This window comes from Tenrec ecaudatus, chromosome 13, assembly GCF_050624435.1.
Source record: "Tenrec ecaudatus isolate mTenEca1 chromosome 13, mTenEca1.hap1, whole genome shotgun sequence".
NCBI classification, from domain to species: domain Eukaryota; kingdom Metazoa; phylum Chordata; class Mammalia; order Afrosoricida; family Tenrecidae; genus Tenrec; species Tenrec ecaudatus.
The window spans coordinates 37,314,922-37,334,731 of record NC_134542.1 but is presented as its reverse complement, the minus strand read 5'-3'; the positions used below and the strand labels follow the sequence as shown (position 1 = coordinate 37,334,731).

At 45.2% G+C, this 19,810-nt stretch overlaps 1 protein-coding gene across 1 annotated transcript in view; it reads right to left on the bottom strand.

The window, feature by feature from the left end:
• Window positions 1-17,028, bottom strand: part of CATSPERT (catsper channel auxiliary subunit tau) — a 100,988-nt gene extending 83,960 nt beyond the window's left edge. Inside the window, exons 1-2 of the mRNA XM_075529069.1 lie at window positions 16,793-17,028; window positions 8,114-8,200 (exon numbers count right to left, since the gene is read on the bottom strand). Coding sequence (XP_075385184.1) covers window positions 8,114-8,200; window positions 16,793-17,023 — 318 coding nt within the window. The 5' untranslated portion in view covers window positions 17,024-17,028. The remainder of the gene's footprint in view (window positions 1-8,113; window positions 8,201-16,792) is intronic.
• Between the last annotated feature and the right edge of the window lie 2,782 nt (window positions 17,029-19,810).

Sequence of the window (19,810 nt, the reverse complement as noted above, 5' to 3'; positions counted from 1 at the left end):
TTTAAGTGAAGTAAAAGGAGACATTGGAACTGAAGAGTTATTTGTAATGGGTATAGAGTTTCTGTATGGGGTGATGTCAAGCTTTGGAAATAGGGCAGTGGTTGTACCCCACCAAAAACAGTAAAAAAGTAAAAATAGTGGCAACCCTATATTAAGCATTGTAAAGCAAAGGCGAGCCAAGTAATATTTTTAAATGTAACTCTCTTTAGAGAATTCATATGAAAAGAACGGTAGTGGGGAATGTGGGACCAAGGATACCTTGAACCGAATGATGCAATGCTCAGAAGAATGTTTAGTGGTGGATTTCTAGGGGTCGAGAGGTCGAGAGGTCGAGGAAAGTTCTCACTTTCCACTTTCGAAGGCAGTAGCACACACTCCTGAACCCAAACACGATATTCTTGTGTGTTTTCTTTAAGTGGGCTGCTGAACAGAAGCTGGAACAGAGAGGTGTGGCTTGCCACTTTGGGGCTGATTTTTCTGTTCAGAAATATTTTTTATCATGAGAAGTATCTAGTGCATAGAAAGCAGAGATCCAAGCATCCATCTGCCTCTAAAACGTTGTGTGACATATTTCGCTAAAGTATCGTACTGAGATAAAATACTAATTAATCACATAATTAATTACAGCCCCCCCCCGTCAAGTGTTTCAGCATAAAGCCGTGAGCAACTATCCTAAACGTTCTTTTATGTTCACAATCTGTTATGCCTTCAAATAACAGATCAGCATCTTTTACGAGACCAACATACGCTATTCAACAAAGAAAAAAATCTAACATGCAAACATCGAACAGTGACCACTCACAGACTACAGATAACACATGTGGACACAGTTTTGGAGAGGCCCCGCTTCAGACTCAAAGCAAAGGCTCTGTCAACACCTTTACCCCGAACCGTCTGACACCTGCAGGATCCCAGCCAGAAAGCTGTTCCTTACTAAAGTGGGTTGCCTCCAATTGCAGCATTCAGAGGTTTGTTTGTTTGTTTTTCACTTTTGTAAACTGAAGATACCATGTGACCTCCAGAAACAGGAGCAGGCTGTAATGACGTCATGATGGTCTACACAGGGAAACACCAAGCAAATCCTTCAGGACGAATCCCAGAACTTTAAGATAGAGAGAGTATAACGGGATTTATAAATTGAAAGGGTCTATCAATCCCGTGCCAAGCATCCTTCTCAAAATTTTCCAGCTGAGTTTTAAGGGGAGCTATTTAATATCTGGCAATATATCATTCAAATAAGGAAACCAACAACTCTCCAAAGTTAGTAAACATATTTGAAATCCAAATATTCTTCAAAATATCAGTTCTTAAAAGATAAGGAAGTCATATTCAAGAGTACTGTAGGTGCTGCCCAGTCAGTTCTAACTCATAGCGACCCTGAGCACAACAGACGGAGCCCGGCCTCGTCCTGCACTGTCCGCACCTCCTTGTTACATTTGAGCCAGTGTTGAGCCCACGGTACTGATTGCCTCCTTTAGAGGCCCACCACTTTTCCAGGGATGGCTGCCTCCTCGTGACAGATACAGAGCATGGGAGATGAAGTCTCGCCGTACTCCCTTCCAAGGAGCATTCTCAGGTCAAGTTCACTTTAGCCTTTGAAGTGGCTCCCTTGTTCTTCAATACCGAAAAGAATTCGTGTGCAGCAGATTGGCCTGATGCATTATGTTATCTGCCTTATTGACTGCTACTTCCATGAACAGTGAGTGTGGCTTCAAGCAAAATCATCCACTTATCATGCAAGGATGGGTTTGGGGAAGATTTGGGCTTTCTTTTGATTGAGTTGTAATCGTCACTGGAGGCTGAAATCCTTGATCTTCATCAGCTTCCAGTCCTCACTTTCATCAGGAAAGGCTGTGACATCTGCATATTGCAGGCTGTTAATAAGCCTTCGTCCAGTCTTCATACCACAGTCGTGTTCATTCAATCTGGCTTCTCTGATTATTTGCTTAGCATACAGAGTGAGTAGTGTGGTGAAAGGATCAAGCCTAACAGGCAGCTTTCCTGATTTAAGCCATGTTCTGTTTGGACGACCGCCTCTTGGTTCATGTGGAGGTGCCACATGACTAGTGTTCTGGACCCGATTCAAAAGCCTGGGTTACAGACATGGCTGTGGAAACACAGTCCTGTATGTAACTTGAGACCAAAACTGATTCCCCAAAACTTTTTTCTACAGTTAGATTCAGACCTAAAAGTTGCCTTAGGCTAGGTGCTCGAGAGAAGCAAAACCAGTGAAGTTTGTGTGGGCGTACACACTCACATGGGGGAGGGGGGAGATCAGAAAACTCGTGGAAAAAAATCACAATTAAAGGACAATGAACATTCTCCGTGAACTTTTGGGAGTCCACTTGAATATGTAACTGTAGAGAGGTATTTATCTCAAAGATATAGTAGCTCACACAGTTGTAGAGACTGGTAAGTCTCAACTCTGTGGGTCAGGCGTCAGGCTGAAGGCTTCTCCTGACTTACATGGTTGCAGAGGCTGATGAACTCAAAATTGGCAGGTCAGATGACAGGCTGCTGGCTTAAAAGGCTGCAGAAGCTGGCAAATTCAATATTCCAAACATTTAAAAAATCATTTTATTGGGCTCTCGTACCATTCTTATAGCAATCCACATACATACATACATCCTGTCAAGCACATTTGTAGCCATCATCATTCTCAAAACGTTGTCTTTCTACATGAGCCCTTGATATCAACTCATTTTCAAACAATTTTTATGCAACATCAATCTCATTTCCACTTGGTAGTCCATGTTAATCAGACCAGTCAATATAGCTCTCTTCTTGACCAGAGACATGAGGGGCTGAAAATGGTTGTAGGGCATTCTTAATTTCTAGTCCAGTGGACTCCATTTGGAACAATGACCTATAGACCTGCTAAAATTAAGGTTGTAAGGTCAGGGAACAAAAGTTTTGCAAGTAGGTCACTAGGCGTAATAGGAAGTGGTGCCACTGGCATCTCTACCCCGTGATTCCTGGGACCATGAATTGTGGTTATGGGAAAGATGGCACCATATTATTTGGATGCTAGCTTAGAGCATATACAAACTCCTGGAGAACATTATCCAAACTCTGCAAAGAGTTGCCACCCAGCTGGCACTATGATTGTGTTTAGAATGCCATTCCGTTGTTGTAACAGGCCATTTGCAGCAGGATGATGGGGAACATGGTAACACCTGTCAATTCCACGAGTTTGACTCATTGCCACACCTCGCTTACCATAAAGTGGGTTCCTTGATCCGAGGTGATGCTGTGCAGGGATCCATGATGTTAGATAAGGCATTCTTGAAGTCCACAGATGGTAGTTTGGGCAGAAGCATTATGTACAGGAAGGTAAATTTCTATCCAGAGTGAACGTCTATTCCAGTAAGAATACAATGCTGCCTTTTCCATGACGGAAGTGTAATAAATCTGTGACCAGATTGCTGGGTGATTGCCTCTAGGAATGGCACCATATGCAGGACTCCTGGATATCCAGGATGCAGCCGGCAGATTGGATATTCAGCAGTGGCTGTAGTCAAGTCAGCCTTAGTAAGTAAAAGTTCATGTTGCTAAGCCCATGCACAACCTTCCTCTCGACCACCATAGCAATTTTGCCCATGAACCAATGGTGTACTGACAGGCATGGCTGGGAGAGAAAGGCTGACTGGTACCCATAGAACATGAAATCCAACTCACTTGATTGTTCAAATCTACCTCTGCTAAGGTAACCCTTTAATGAGTGACCATGTGACACGCAAATATCTGCATGTCTTTGACCCATGCAGAGAGGTCTAGCCATAACTCCTTGTCACAAACTTTCCTATTCATGTACCTTCTAGGTCCCTGACCATCCAACCAAACTATTGACTACAGTCCATCCTTAATCAGTAGACAGTCCTCCATCTGGTCATCTCTCCTTCCAGGAAGGAGAGACCAACCAGGTGCACTGTTCTGCCCTTTGGGAGGATTTCCCTTCACAATGATACACAGTGCCCGTGGTGCTGGCCACTTTTGAGTGCCTCTTGCCTATTTCGCAGAACCATCTGCAGCCAGCCATGAGCTTTCTCTTCCTCAGTCAGCAAATCCCAAGAAACTCCCCATGGTAGGTGCAGGCTGTAGGAAGGAAAGCAATGTAACAGGAGTAAAGATATGAGCATTTGGGCCACTTACTCATGAACTTCAAGTCCTGCTTGAACTTGGTCTTGTACATATCACTACTGGTTAATAAGAGAGTGCTGCTGGGAATGTCCAACTTTATGACTCCACGGATCAGAGAACATACAGTTTGTGAGGAGTTGCTCAGGCCACCGCGTGACCTAGTTGCCCGTAGCTAGGCTCCCAGTCTCTAGGAAGGCCCATTACAAGCCACAAACGGCTTCTCAAAAAGAAAGTAGTGCTCTAAAGAGCGTGGCAGGACTTTGCTCCAAAATTCGAATGGTCTGCACTGAGAGAAGCCTGCTAACGACTCCACGCAGCATTTTGGAGGGACACTGCAGGAACCCTTAGATCAGCGGAGCATGTAGCCCGAGAGGCCGAGCAGCTTGCATTGTGTCCCAAACTCCTTCTGGAGACTTCTCTCGCTCTGGCTCACACTCAAAGCTGACACCTTTTCAAATCATCCAGCCCTGCTGTAGAAGAAACACTACAATTCCATGGCCTAAACAAACATTTATTCTCTCAGATTGCTGTTGCGCTTACGCGCCATTGAGTTGGTTCCAATCCGTAGTGGCCCCATGCACAAGAGAACGAAACCCTGCCCCATCCTTATCATCATTATTCTTGTGCCTGAGCCCATTGTTGCAACCACCCTGTCCATCCGTTTCACGGAGGGCCTTCCTCTGTTTTGCTGCTCCTCCACTTTATCAAGCATGATGTCCTTCTCCAGGGACGAATGTCTCCTGACCATATGACCCATTCAGGTTAGACTAAGTCTTGGCCTCTAAGGAGCACTCTGGACATACTTCTTCCAAGACAGATCGGTTTGTCATTCCATGGCCTGACTCTCAACCTTCTTCTCCAGCACCACAATTCAAATGCCTAGATTCTCCTTTGGTCTTTCTTATTGAATGTCCAGCTTTCATATGCTTCAGAGGAAATGGAAAGTTCCATGGCTTGCATCAGTGCACCTTAGTCCTCAAAGTCACATGCTTGCTCTTCAATGCTCGAAAAAGGTCTGTGCAGCAGATGGACCTGGTGCAACTTGCCCTGAGAGCTCTCGGCTGCTACTGCCGTGGGTGTGGATGTGGACCCATGCAAGAGAAAATCCTTGACAACGCCAACCTTTTTGCCATTCAGCATGACCTTACCTTTAGGTCCAGTTGAGAGGATTTTGGTCTTCTTTACAATGAATTCAATCCACACTAAAGGCGGCAATCCTTGATCTTCATCAGCAAGTGCTTCAGGCCCCCCTCAACTTCAGCCAGCAAAATTATATCATCTGCATATCACAGGTTGTTAATAAGCCTTCCTCCAATCCTGATGCATTTTTCTTCATATATCCAGCTTCTCTGGTGATTTGCTCAGCATGCAGATTGAGTAAGGATGCGGAGAAGATACAACCCTAATGCACACCTTTTCTCACCTTAAACCACGCAATTCCCTTGTTCTGTTCGCGCAACTTTTCAAGTTATTTAGTACTGAACTTTTCGAGATCTACTACTGCTAGAAAAGAAACTCCACATGGAATGGCCTTAACAAACAGAAAGTTGGCTCTCAGTTTAGCAAGCTCTCCGTCTAAATGCAGGGTAACAGTCCAGGAGAAAGCTTTCTGTGTTAGCTCTGGACAAAAGCCCCTGTTTCCTTCAAACCTCTGCGTGCCCAGCATTCCTTGGAGATCTCCAAGGATCTCCGCAACCATCTTCCCTGGAATATCCAAGTGCTCAGCACAGGATCCCAAGGTCCAAGGATTTACTCCATTCGCAGCTCCTGTTTCTTGGTGGCAGTAAGTCCCCCTCTCTCTCTGCTTACTTCTCTCTCCTTTTATTTCTTGTAAAATAAGGATGACATAGGGTCGTGACCTGCTGTAGTCCGGCCACGTTAAGATAGCATGCATCATCTAATCTGGTTTGGTTTCTTAATTCATATATTTCTGTGCTGTTTGAGCACCAGTTCAGCGTATTGATTTCTGGCTGTTGTCGCTCACGTTTGTCTGTTGTTGATTTTCTGTCCAACGTGTTCTCTGTATTGTTTTTTTTGTAATGCTGATCTTGCTTTACAAATCCCTTTAATTCCTCCTTTTATGGGAATGCCCTTATTTCTCCCTCATACTCGACAGGCAGGCTGGATAGAAGACTCTATGTTGGCCAGTCTTCTTCTTTCAGCATTTTATATATGTCATTCTATTGTCTTCTAACCTACATAGTTGCTGCTGAGACATCTGAGCTTATTCTTAATGGTGTTCCTTTGTAGGTGGCTCCCCCCACCCAACCCACCCCCAGCTGCTCTCAGGATTCTCTCCTTTTCCTTGAAATTGGAGAGTTTTACTATGATATGTTGTGTTGAGAAAATAACAAAATAATAATAATTTATAAATTACCAAGGGTTCATGAAGGAGTGGGGAGTGGAAAGGGAGTGGGAAAATGAAGAGCTGATATTAAGGGCTCAAGTAGAAAGCAAATGTTTTGAGAATGACGATGGAGACAAATGTTCAAATGTGCTTGACACAATGGATGTCTGTATGGATTGTGATAAGAATTATATGAGCTCCCAATAAAATTATTTAAAATAAATAAATAGCAGATAAATAAATAAACTTAAGGTACCATCACTGGCATTTCTAAGTACATATCGATGTCCTACACCCTGAAGGACCCAAAACAGAATAAAAGATTTGGGGGGGTCTCAGTCTCTCCCTGTGTGTGTGTGTGTGTGTGTGTGCACATGAGTGATGAGCGTATCACTGTTTCTGGATTCATGTCGTTGCTGTTGTTTTGATGGACTTAATTAGTGTTCACTATTTTACTTATCTACTTGATTACTCTGGGTTCTGATCTCCATTGCAATGACTACACAGAAATATACAGACAAAATTCATGACTAAAGGGCTTATTAAGGACATTAACAAGTTGTAATGCTAGTGAGAAATGCTCAGTGCTCTGGTAGTTGTTTACCAGAACAAGTAACAAGGTTGTGGGTCTGCTATTAAGTGCCCAAAGGGGCACACCTGTCTGCTGTAAGCCTCAACCTGAGGACATTTAGCTCAAGCTCCACGGGTCAGCAAGTCCAAGTTTTCCCCCAATTAAGTACCCAGAGGCACCCACTCCACAAGCCAGTCTCCTGCACAAAAGCATTCCTCTGAATGTGCTCCGTGGATTGGTAAGTCCGTCACTCTGTTCCATGTTCTGGATCCTGGTTCGGTTGCTGCTCCTGAGGACATAGCTGTCATCTAGATCTAGGAGTTTCGGTGTGCAGGGCCCTGGGGTCCAGAGGACATGCTCCACTCCTGGCTCTTGGTGGTAATGAGATCCCTCCTTCCTGCTTCTCAGGTAGCTCATTTTAGATGCAGCAGGATGCCGCTCCAGGGAATCCCATTTGCAATTACTCACAGGCAAATCCTATCAGTATTTCCTCCTACTTTCTTACCAGAGCCCATACAGGGAAAGGTGGTTTGGTGGGAGTTAGAGACTTTGGCTACAAGAGCCATATGAATAGTTCAATGTCTCTGCAAGTGGAAATCAATTCCCAAACTGTGGTTCAGAGCTTCTAAATCCGTCAATAAATACAGTAGTTTGAAGAGTTTAGTAAAAATACTGACTCCCAGGCCTCATACTCAAAGATCATATTTTAGCAGCTCTTAAGTGGAATCTAAAACAATCAACATTTTAAAAAGTATCTCAAGTGATTCTGATATAACCAAGTCTTATTATCATCTGTAGTACAGAAAAGTGTATTTCTATGAACCAGATTAGAATGTTTTTCTCATTCCTCAAAGTAAATCAAAGTACGTTCAGAGGGAAACTGTGTAACTTAATAATGCGTTGCAAATCACTATCAGTCACATGCCGTTTTTCACAAAAATTAAACATTCATGACTATACTACTCCGAAACCATTTTTATCACTAAATCTTAAACATCAGTTATGATTCGTATGAAAAATAACTTGTGCAGATTTTTGAAGCTAGCTATTCTTACCACATCCCCAAATGGCACCAAAGCTGGCTTCTCAAGTTCTACTTCCTCTTCTTTTTTCTCGGCCCCCTTAATGGTTTTCTTCAGCATCTGCAACGCAAATAAATGATGACTTCAGAAGGAAAAGGGCCTAACTAGATAAAAGGTTAGTACATTAAAATATCTTGCGTATGTCGCAAGCACTAAGTACTATTCCAGACAGTAGGATAGTAGTATAACTAAAATCATCATCCCTGACTTCAATAACTAAATCAGTAACTTAATTTAGAAAATAAAAATACAATTAAACATAAAGTCATTAGGAGAATCATGAGAGAAAAGTGCATTACAGTATGAGCAATGAGTTCTTTAGTTTGGTACGAGATGGAGCGGATGGTGGGAAATCATCAAGTGTTTGTAAGAACGAAATAGGATAAAATGGAAGGAAGATGTAGACGGATACTCAAATCCCTGAGTGAGGGGGGAGTGTGGAGGTGGGGGGAGTTAGGCCTCCTGGACTAATAGTGACTAGAGGAAACTCCCGTGACTGTCACTCTAAAATGCCCTTTGAACTTGGAACTAAAGCCATTTCTGCAAGTTACTTTTCACCTAATTAATATTGGCGCCATCACCCATGAAGTGCTCTCTTAAGCATTTCACTGTGAGTGAAAGTCACAGTCAACATTTAGCCAAAAGCAAAGACGAGAAGGAAAGTTAGAAACAAAATGAAAATACAGAGCAGGAGAACACTCTAAAAATTGTGGTCAATGTCAGAGAATCGTTTGTAATCAATGTAGGACCCTGGTTTGCTGTTTAACCCTTTACCTAAAACACAACACAATGTTGTTGTTTTTATTTAAACGTTTATAAGGAGAGAGTAACAACTGGCCCTTGTTTGGGAGCTACCTTAAATTTTACAAAATTAAAAAACCAGCAAGTACAACTGCAACCCGATCCTTGTCGCCTAGCATCCCCAGGAGACCTCTCACAAACTTCAGACTTCCTCGCTGCCGCTGCCAGAGTGGGGAGGGGTGTGAGCACAAAGCAGATTCCCACAGAGTTGCCACTGGTGCTCCGCTCACCCCTGCAAACCTACGGGACACAAAGTCTTCAGAAGAACAAAGGAACACAGGAGAGAGAGCTCAACCGGGTCTTAGTTTCTTAGTGTCGCAGTGGCAGGAAACAAAGTTATTTTCTCACATTTCAAGAAGGTAGAAGGCCTAATTCAAGACAGCGACTCTAGGGGAGGAAAGCTCCCCTGTGCCAGCTCTGGGAGGATGTCCCTGTTTCAGCTTCTTCGATGCCGATTTCCCTACGTTCCTCGGGGAGCTGCACCTAGCATCTATCTCTGACATTAGTGCTTGCGGGTCTGTTCCTCTCCACGCCTCTGTCAGTCAGAAGGGAGGAGTTTGCACTGCACTGATTTGGCCTCGTTAGCAGAACCCAAACCTATTTCCTAACGGGACAACCTCCACAGGGGTTAGCATTCCAACACATATTTTGGGAACAAAATTCATAACAAACTAAGTGTGAAGAAACCTGAACCCAAGGCTGGATCTTTGTAGTTCACAGAAGTCTCCATAGAGAAGGAACTTGGAAGGGGGAGGGTCAAAGATAGCTGCCTCGGAGCAGCCAAGCAGAGCAGCGCTGGAAGTCAAAGTGACAGAAGAGAAGAGGTGGGCCCTCTCTACAGAGCAGGGGAAGGAAAGAAACCACAAGAAAGGAAAACTAAGGGTGCTAGAAAAACACCCTCCTCTCTAACCACACCACAACGTCTTCACTCTAAAGAAGCTGCACTTCAAGCCACTGAAGGAAGAACTGAAACAAATAAAAATCACTGCCATCAAGTCCATCTGACTCACGGCAACCCTGTGGGCTTCCAAGACTCGAAATCTTTATGGGAACAGACCACCTCGTCTTTCCCCCTCACAGTGGCTGGTGGGTTTGAATGACTGACCTTGTGATTAGCAACCCAACTCGTAACCGAGGATACACTTAAATTGGAAATCTGTCCAAGAGATAGACTAGAATAAGAAAACCAAGCCAGCGCCATTAAAAGGTACTGCAAGGAACTTAGGGTTCTCAACGAGAACTCGGAAGCCATCATTTTCATCCAAACAACAGCAACTAGCTAACCCGAAAATCAGCGATTCTTTTTAGACCCACCAGAGAAATAAAGTCACAGGGCTAAGTTAGGTGACTATAGAGAACTAGAGCGTAGGTGGCAGAGGTCACAGCTGAAGCTTGGTTGGAAGACTCAAGGACCAGTTATTAGAGATGATCAGGGACTACCCTGAAATATAAACCAAAAAAAAACCTTCTGCAGGGGGCCGAGCCCCCCCTAGTTCTCACAGTGGAGATCTGAGGAAAAACCCCTCAAACTCCCTTCAGGGGGAGGGGGAAAATAGCCATTTTAAAATACACCTAGAGCATTCCATTCTCTTGAACAAAAGTTAGACCTAAATGGAACCTCTTTTACCAGACCCTAATCTACCTGGAGGTCCCTGGGTAGTACCAACAATCTACACGTAGTTACTAACTGAAACACTGGAAGTTCAAATCCACCCAGCAGTGCTGCAGAAGAAGAGTCTGGCTATCTACTTTCAAGAATGCAGCCCTTAAGGACCCTATAGGTTCCTGAGGAGGAAGGGGTGGGGAGGGAAGGGGGAAAATGAGGAGCTGATACCAAGGGCTCAGTAGAAAGAAAATATTTTGAGAATGATGACAACCAATGTGCATATGTGCTTGATACAGTGGATGGATTGTATGGATTGATGGATTGTGATTATTGTACGAGCCCCAATAAAATTATTTTTTTTAATAATCTTAAAAAGAAAAGGAAAAAAAACCCAATACCAAGGGCTCAAGTAGAAAATGTTTTGAGAATGATGATGGCAACATATGTATAAGCATGAATGATACAATTATGATGTATGGAATGCTTTTAGAGCTGTAAGAGCCCCCAATAAAATGACTTTTAATAAAAAAATTTTTATGACCCTACAGAACACAGTTTTTTTCTGACATACATGGGGGCATCATGAGTCCGAATCAACTCCTTGGCAATAGGTTTGGTTCTTTTGGAAGCCGACTTAGAGGGGCACACGGCCAACTGTTCAGATGTCAGTTCAGGTTGAAGCTGAAGAAAATCAACCAAGTCCAGGTGATCCAAAATACGCCTCGAGTCTATCCCGCCTGAATTCGAGACCGTCTCCGGGACAGATTTTCTGCAGCAAACACTAATGTCAGAAGACGCGAGATGCTATGGAAGAAGGCCTTCTCCATGGGAAAATGAGAACTGGATTTGACGCATCAGGACTTGACATTCATCCCACAAAGCAAAGTACATGGGATTACTCACTGCGCTGAAAAGCTTGATCACTACGCTTTTTAAAAGTTTTCCTTTTCACCATCCAACCTTTGGCACAATGATTCTCCCCATGAAGCAAGGGTGGTCAGTGACTGGCCTATGGAGCAGTACTTTTCAACACCAGGTAAAGGAAGGAAATATAAAAAATTGCCTTTGCTCTTTAAAAATAAGACAGTGAGCTTAATTAATATTTAGCATATGGTGTGTCCACATGTGGGATAGTCAAGTGCCACATTCAGTTGCCTGTAGGTCCAAGGCCAAAATTCTGAGGCCAAGGGAGTGGAACATTCCTGTCCCTGGGAGGCCCAGATCAGAGACCTCCTGCTATTTGTTTGCTTGGTATTTAGGATTTTGTTTGCCAGGCAAGTGGATTGACCAACTACATTGTGTTAAGTAGTTGAACATTTGCTGTGCTTTACCAATAGATGAATGAAAGTCTAAAAAATTCATGGAGAGCTGTTTTCAGAAGTTGGCAAACATAAAGATGTATCATGCGTTTTGTTTTGACAGAGACAGATGTTCAGCCTTGTTAACCGTTCTTGAGGAGACAAATGGAGGGCAGCAGTATTTAACCTGGCAGAACACATGTCTTCATCTGTCCTAAGATGTCGGTGACATTTTAACAATGAGTGGGAAAATAACTATCCTTTGGAAATGAATTTAGGTGAAGGTGAGAGTATTTTGAAAATGATTAGAAGTGCTTCCATCTAATGCAATTGTGTGTGCGTGTGTGTAAAACTGATATGATGTTCACCCCAAATGCCTATGATTGTACACTTTAAGAACTTGGAAACAATTTTTTTAATTTAACAATTTTATTGGGGGCTCATACATCTCTTATCACAATCCATACATACATCTACTGTGTCAAACACATTTGTTGCCATCATCATTCTCAAAACATTTTCTTTCTACTTGAGCCCTTGGTATCAGCTCATTTTTCCCCTCACTCCCTCCTCCCTCCTGAACCCTTGATAATTTATAAATTATTATTTTGTCATATCTTACACTGTCCAATGTCTCCCTTTACCCACTTTTCTGTTGGCTATCCCTCAGGGAGGAGGTTATATGTAGATCTTTGTAATTGGTTCCCCCTTTCTACCCCACCCTTCCTCCACTGTCCCGGTATCACCACTCTCGGCACTGGTCCTGAAGGGATCATCTGTCCTGGATTCCCTGTGTTTCCAGTTCCTATCTGTACCAGTGTACATGCTCTGGTCTAGCCGGATTTGTAAGGTTGAATTGGAATCATGATAGTGGGGGGAGAGTGGAGGAGGAAGCATTTAGGAACTAGAGGAGTCTCCTCCCTGTGACCCTTCTGTAACTTGGAATCAGTTTATTTATAGTTTTGTGTTTTTTTTCTTTTACATATGTAAGAAAACTTATCTTCCAGTTAGTTTCTAATCTTGTAAATTGGAAAAGATGACAATTTATTGGTTAAATTTTAGCATAGGACTTTAACAGAATAGAAATGAAAAAATGAGTATTGTGAAAATAAAACTGTGAACACCTTGTAACATGTCATCGGTATACTGGTATCTGTATTTTATTGGGAATATCCCTAGAAATTGGATTCCTTGGTCATAAAAGAGAATACATCAATTCATATTCCCAGTGGCAGCATATGAAAGTATTATTACTCCAAATCCTTGACATCGAATTCTTACTTTCACATGCATAAGCAGTGATTGAAAGCGGCCTGGCTTCAGTCCTCCAAGAGACATCCCTGCTCTTCGAGACGTTAAAGTCCTGTGCCGTAGACTTACCCAATGTAATGTGTCCTTTGATTTCTGGTCTGCTGCTTCCATGAGCATTGAGTTTGGTTCCAACCAAGATGAGAACCTCGACAGCTTCAGTCTTTTCTCCATTTATCATCATAGTATCGATTGCGCAATGTGAGGGTGCTTGCTCTCTTTACATGGAGTTGTAATCCAGACTGGAGGCTGCAGCCTGTGCCTTCATCAGCGAGGGCCTCCAGTGCTCTTTGCTTGCAGCAGTCAAGGCTGTGTCCTCTGCCTCTTGCAGGCTGGGCATAAGCCTTCCTCCCGTCCAAATGCCCCGTTCTTCCTCATGCCGACCAGCCCGGTTATTTGCTCAGCATACACACTGAGTAAGTATGATGAAGTCACACATCAGGGATGCACACTTTCCCTGAATTTTAAACCAGCAGCACTCCCTGCGCAGTCCCAAGGCCTGCTCCATTACAGCTTTCGTCTGCGCACAGTGGATGCTCAGGAATTCCCATTCTTCTCAAGGTTGCTCCTGAAGCCTTGTTTTTTGCTAATGTCTTCAGGGCAGCGTGGGCTTTTTTCCTCCAGGACCCTTGGTTCTTGACCATATGCTACCTCTTCAAATGACTAAATAAATCAATTCGTTCTTTAGAGTCCAGTGACTGGGTGTCATTCCACATTTTGCCAATCTTTCAATACTGCAACCTGAGGCTTGGATTTTTTCTTTATTTCTTTTAGCTTAAGAGATGCTCTTCCTTTCCAGTTTTCTAACTCCAGGCCTTTGCGCATTTTGTTACTTTGCTTTGTCTTCCAGAGCTGCCTTTTGAAGTTCTCTGCTCGGTTCTTTTACTTCTCCCTTTCTTCCATTTGCTTTGGGTGCTCTGCGATTAAGAGCAAGCTTCAAATTCTCTTTGGACATCCATGCTGATCTTTTTCATTTTCCCATCTGATGCCATCCCACACCTCGTCAGATCGTCCATCATCCGTGCTTAGTGAGTGAAATCTATTCCTGAGATGTCCTCAAAGTTCATGGGGGAGAGCCTCAAGGTTGCATTTTGGCTCTCTCATAGGCTGATTTTAATTTTCTTCAACTTCAATTTGAACTTACATGCGAGCAATTGATGGTGTGTGTTCTAGAGTTGGCCCCTGCCTGGTCTCCATCGTCTACTCACACAGAACAGCCTCCATCAGCTCCTCCCAGAGAGATGATTCCTGCATATGACATCTAGGGGAATTCATGTGTACAGGGACCATTTATGTTGTTGAAAAAACATTTACAATGAAGAAGTCATTGGTCTTGCAAATCTCCAGCTTTGTTCCTATCACCAAGGCCATATTTTCCAATGACTGTTCCTTCCTGTTTTCAACTGTATATTACAGTCTCTAATAATCATCAATGCATCTTGATTGCATGTTTGATACTTTCCGTGGAAGAAGTTGGTATGATTCTTCAGTTCCTTGATCTCTAACTTTAATGGTTGGTGGATAAACAACAGTTGTATGGCTTAGGTTTCAAAAGCTTTTCTCCATCCAGGTCGTTATGGCTGACTCAACTCTGAGACTCTACTCAGAGTCTTTTTGGTGCCTTTGACTTGAGAAGTTCTTCTGGCACCATATCTGAAATATCCCACGACTACTCATATTTTCCAGTGGTTAATCACTCAGAGGCAGATAACCTGTCCCTTCTGTGTAATCTATTCTTCATCCGGAAGCTGTGTTGAAACCTGGTCACCTTTCATGAGCCTGCTGCTAGTTGAAATAATGGTGACATCACTTCCAGCATCACGGCAACACATAAGCCAACACAACACTGTGACTCACTGACAACAACTTGTATGTAGTATTTTCCAGTAACTCAAGGCCCATAGAGAATGCAAAGTCACCTAACAGCTTCAACAGGAGTTTCAACTTGATTCCCATCTAGGTCTCCATCTTCTGGTGGTACCACTGAATATGAACTCGGGAGTTTCCTGCATTATCAATTTTAAATAAGAACTAAGGGAAATGATTAACTTTGTAGGCAGGAGGTAAACTTAGTCTGGCAGGTTCATTCTGCAAGGACCTCAGAATGAAAACGAAGGTCACTCGAGTTTCTAAAGTCAGTCCTTCATCCACAGGACATCCCAGTAATGGGGGAGATCAGTCATGGACTCTGGGATGTGCACTGTACTCAGGAATCCTGGAGGAGCCCTGCTGGCACAATGGCTGCTAACCACCAAGTCAGCAGTTGGACACTTCCAGCTGCTCTGCGGGGGAAAGATGGAGCTGTCTACTCCCTTAACGAGTTCCAGTCTGACAAACTCACAGGGACAGTTTTACCCTCTCCTGCAAGGTTGCTGTGAGTCCCAATCGGCTCGCAGGCAGTGAGTTTGGGTTTGGGTTTGGGTTTGGGTTTATACGGTCGCCTGTGGGTTAGTTACGGGGCTGCTCCTCTCAAGATGGGCAAACGCTACTGGAGAAACAATGAGGCTGCCTCCTCCCATAAGGATTTACAGTATGGGAAACCCTGTATGTGGTCACTCTTTGTGGGAATTGATAGGATGGCAATTACTTCACCTCCTCATTGCCCTAGAGGGACTGTACACACCAGGGCAGCACTGCGTCTTAAGGTCTCTGACACCGCACATCGGTACCGGTACAAACAGCTTCATCTTTCGCCCACCATCTTTCGTTGGTGCAGCTCATGGGTTGGAACCACCACAATGGTGATTAGCAGCCCAATGCTTCACTCGATTGGTCCTCGATGGCTTTTCTTACGGAAACATTTTACAAGAATTCCTCCCCTGATCACTGCTAGCGAGGAAAAACGAACGGTCGGTTTCCTGAAAGATTTAATACCCGAAAATAAAAAGCCCCCAAACCTCACTGCCACTGAGTCAATGGTGGCCCGTGGTGACCATATAGGACCAAGTAGAAGTGCCCCTGTGGGGTTCTGAGACTGTAAGTCTTTCTGGGAGTAGACACCCATCTTTCTTGGAGCGGCTGGTGGTTTTGAAATGCTGGTCTTGCAGTGAGCAGCACATGTAACCACCGCACCACCAGGGCTCCCAAAGCTTGGAAGGAGCCTCAGAAATCCTATGGGGCCAGTTCTACAGGGTCCTCTCGTGTGGCTACGAGTCAGAAGGGCAATGGGCTTTAAGCACTTTCCATCGCATTTCGTTTAGTTCCTCATGTCACCCTGATACTCGTCAATAGGAACTAATGATTGCCTGCTATACAATAAACTGACAAAAAGAAAATGATTGCCCAACGTCCCACAAGTAAGCTCTGTCTCTGGCTTCCGATTTGGGGCGGTTTCTCCCCCACCAAAGAGCTCGAGTTTAATGAATTAGACCTTGAACTTCTAACAGCAAGTCCAGAGGTTGGAAGCCACCAACTGCTCCATGGGTCAAAATGAGGCCGTCTACTCCCGAAAACAGTCTCAGAAACTCCAAAGGGCAGTTTCATTCTGCCCTCCCCAGGCGTTGTGAGTAAAAATTCACGGCCGGCCGTGAGGGGCTTGCTCTCCCTCACAGCTGCACCTGTGGGACCCCTCTGGATCCTTTCAAGTGCCACGTTCACGGCCCTCCAGGTAGCCCCTCTCCCCCGCTCCTCCTCGCTCACATTCAGCAGACGGTGCCCGGTGCCGCTCTTGTCCTTGCCCTTGTCCTTCTGCTTGTTCTTGCCCTTCTCCTTCTGTGCCATCTTGATCTGGCTCTGGGAGGAACGGTCTAACAGGTCCCATTCTTTGTTCTGCGGAGATTCCGGGGTGACAAGGAGGTTCTTCTGGAATAGAGTGGTTTCCTGTGGGTAATGGAGCAGCGCATCGTATTGCGCGTCTTCGGACCGCTCCATCCCTCCATGCACCTTCTGGGCTGTCTGTGCTAACCGACAGCTGGGGTCGCGCAAGCGCAGACAGGAGGCGCAGGCGCAGGCTCCGCCCTCTTTCCTAGCAGCCCCACCCCCCCGCAACCCGCTCCTGCTTCTGCGCCTTCGCGGAGCCCCGAGCCCCGCCAGAACCTGCCTCCAGGCCAGGCCAGGCCTCGGAGCTGGGCGCAGCCTCCCTCTGGGGCTCTGCTTTGGGAGAGGGCCAACGTGATGTGCCTGGAACGTAAACTCCTGCCAGGTCATTTGTCTCCTTGCTGATGGGCAGCCAGGTTCAGCAGCATGCTGATAAATGCAGTTCGTTTTCCTGTCTGCCGCCTAACCCATCATGAACTCAGTCCTCACTCTGCACCATGTCTTTCTAGAACATTGACAATGGCATTCATTAGCTCCTGACCTCCTGGGCTCTCCGGACCTCCAGATGCTGTATTTCCAACAGTCTACATCTTCACTTGGCTTTACAGACACCCACACAGCACGCTAACACACTCGTTATCCTTCCCAGAGCGCCCTGGAGATGGCCACAAAGGCTTACAACTTCAGACACATTTTTAAAACAAGCCCCCTCCCCCCCAAAAAATCGATTCTCTTTATAGCACTGAGGTGGTAGCCTCTCATGCACAGACTGCTGCAGTGTGCGCTCGCAGGTCTGTTTGACCTTCTCTCCAGTCAGCCACCACTTGCACTGCCTCTTTTAACAGGGTTACCACCGAAACCAGCAAAACCAAAAGCCAGAGCCTCTCTGTCAGCCACAGATTTACACTCCTTAACATGGAAACCAAAGGCTTACAAAATATATACCCGGCTACCTCCGGATCACTTATTACTATTCTAATTGAAATCATTCTTTCACCCAAGGGCCAGCTCAAAGATCAACCTTCAAATCAACCCCCCACTGCACATACATTAAAAAAAAAAAAAAAAGCAACAGGCCTCTGCTCTGGGAGTGATGGGCCAGCCCTGGAGTCTGAGTGATTCCCAGGCCCAGCAAAAGGGACCAAGCTTCCAGGGCCCCGAAGACCAGGGGAGACACCCCTAAATATGGACTCATATTCCACCCCACCTTCATGGCCGAGCAGCTGCAAGAACACAGGCCACAATCAAGTGCAGCATCGCCTCTCGGGTCGCTTGTCCCTCTGAGGGGCCCACAGTGTATTCGGGAAACGCTTCAAGAGCAAGTGGAGGAGCGAGTCTCCTTCTATGAGACTGGGGAGGCCCCTGGGAAGAATCTGGACATGATGGAAGAGGCATGGTTCAGGCGCAGGAGGCCGCTGAGATGACTAGGAAGCTGGAGAAGAAGCGCTTGAAAAAGGAAATGAAGCGATTGGCTGCCCTTGCCCTTGCGTCTCAGGACAACAGCAGTGCTCCTGAGGAGTGTGCGGGCCCCAGGCAGGAGGCCAACGAGGAAAGGCCCCAAAAGAAGAACAAGCAGAGGTCCCAGGAGGTTCCACAGGAAAGTGGATTTGAAGACCCAGTTATCTCTGCTCTCCCCAAACCCAAGAAAAAGAGATCTAAGGAGCTGGTCAGCAGGGATCCAGAAACTGAAACTTCTCCCCAAAGTGGAGCCTGCACGTGACCCTCCAGAGGCAGCAAAGGGCAGGAGCATCCCAAAGACAAAGAAGCAGCTCCCTGCGAAGGGGGAGGCCGCCAGCAGTGGACCCGAGGAGGCGGCTGCTGGCAGCAAGAGCAACAGCACTAAGAAAAAGGAAAAAACGTAAAAACCAGCCCAGGAAGATTAAAATGGACATTCCCTGGTGCGCCCCAGCCCTCTCAATAAAGAAACAACTCCATAAAAACAACAGCAACAACAAAAAGCAAACAAAAACCACTTTGTATTGCCAGTTGGGTAAAGTTGTACAGAGTAGATCATCAGTTTTCCCTTCAGCGATTCATCCCCACGTGGTTTCATCTCACTGACTGCAGTGTCCTCGATGCAATAGGACTGATCCTGCTTCCTCCCTGCGGCCTGCTTCCAGTTCTACTCTCCTGACCGTTGAAACTTGGTCCCTGGACAAAGTGTTTTCATCTTAAGTACCCAATTATTCTAAGTGTGTTCATACCTCTCTTGTTTTTGCTCCCCTAGAACCCTGTCAATTATTAAGGCTGCAAATTGAGCCACAGGGGTGACTTCGCTTCCAGCTGAAGGGCGACTAAGGGCCATCGTGCTGGGAGTCCCACCAGTCTCCGTCTGACCAGGAAGCCCGGTCTTTCTAACGATTTTGAGTCTCGCTCTACATTTCACTGCCACTCTATCCAGGGCCTTCTACTGTGACCCTTTTCTTTTCTTTTTCTGATGTGATCCTTTTCACAGCAATTTACCGCAGTGGCCAGGCCCCGTCTGGTGATTCTGATTGCAGGGTGGTGAAGACTAATGCCAGTGTCCATCAGTCCATTGTCCTAAATGTTTCCATGCGGTTTCTATTGTCATCACTCCTCTTTCCTCTGGATACAGAGAGACCAATAGTTGCACCTAAGAAGGCCCTCATGAGCTTTTAAGTAACTAGTCACTTTCACTTAAGTCTTGTAACTCCATACACACTCCCCAAAGACAGAATGAATGAATTACTGTCTCCAAGCTACCATATGGCATATCCCGACTAGTGGTCTCATGCTATTAGAATTAAGGGTTAATGCCACGAGAGTTCTTTGGGAGCGAGGACTTAATCCTCACCTTGAGCTCTTCAGTATGCATGACCCCTTAACCCAAGGCCCTCAATACATGTTTGTGGCCATTTTGCGATTGTGCTGGGTGGCCTT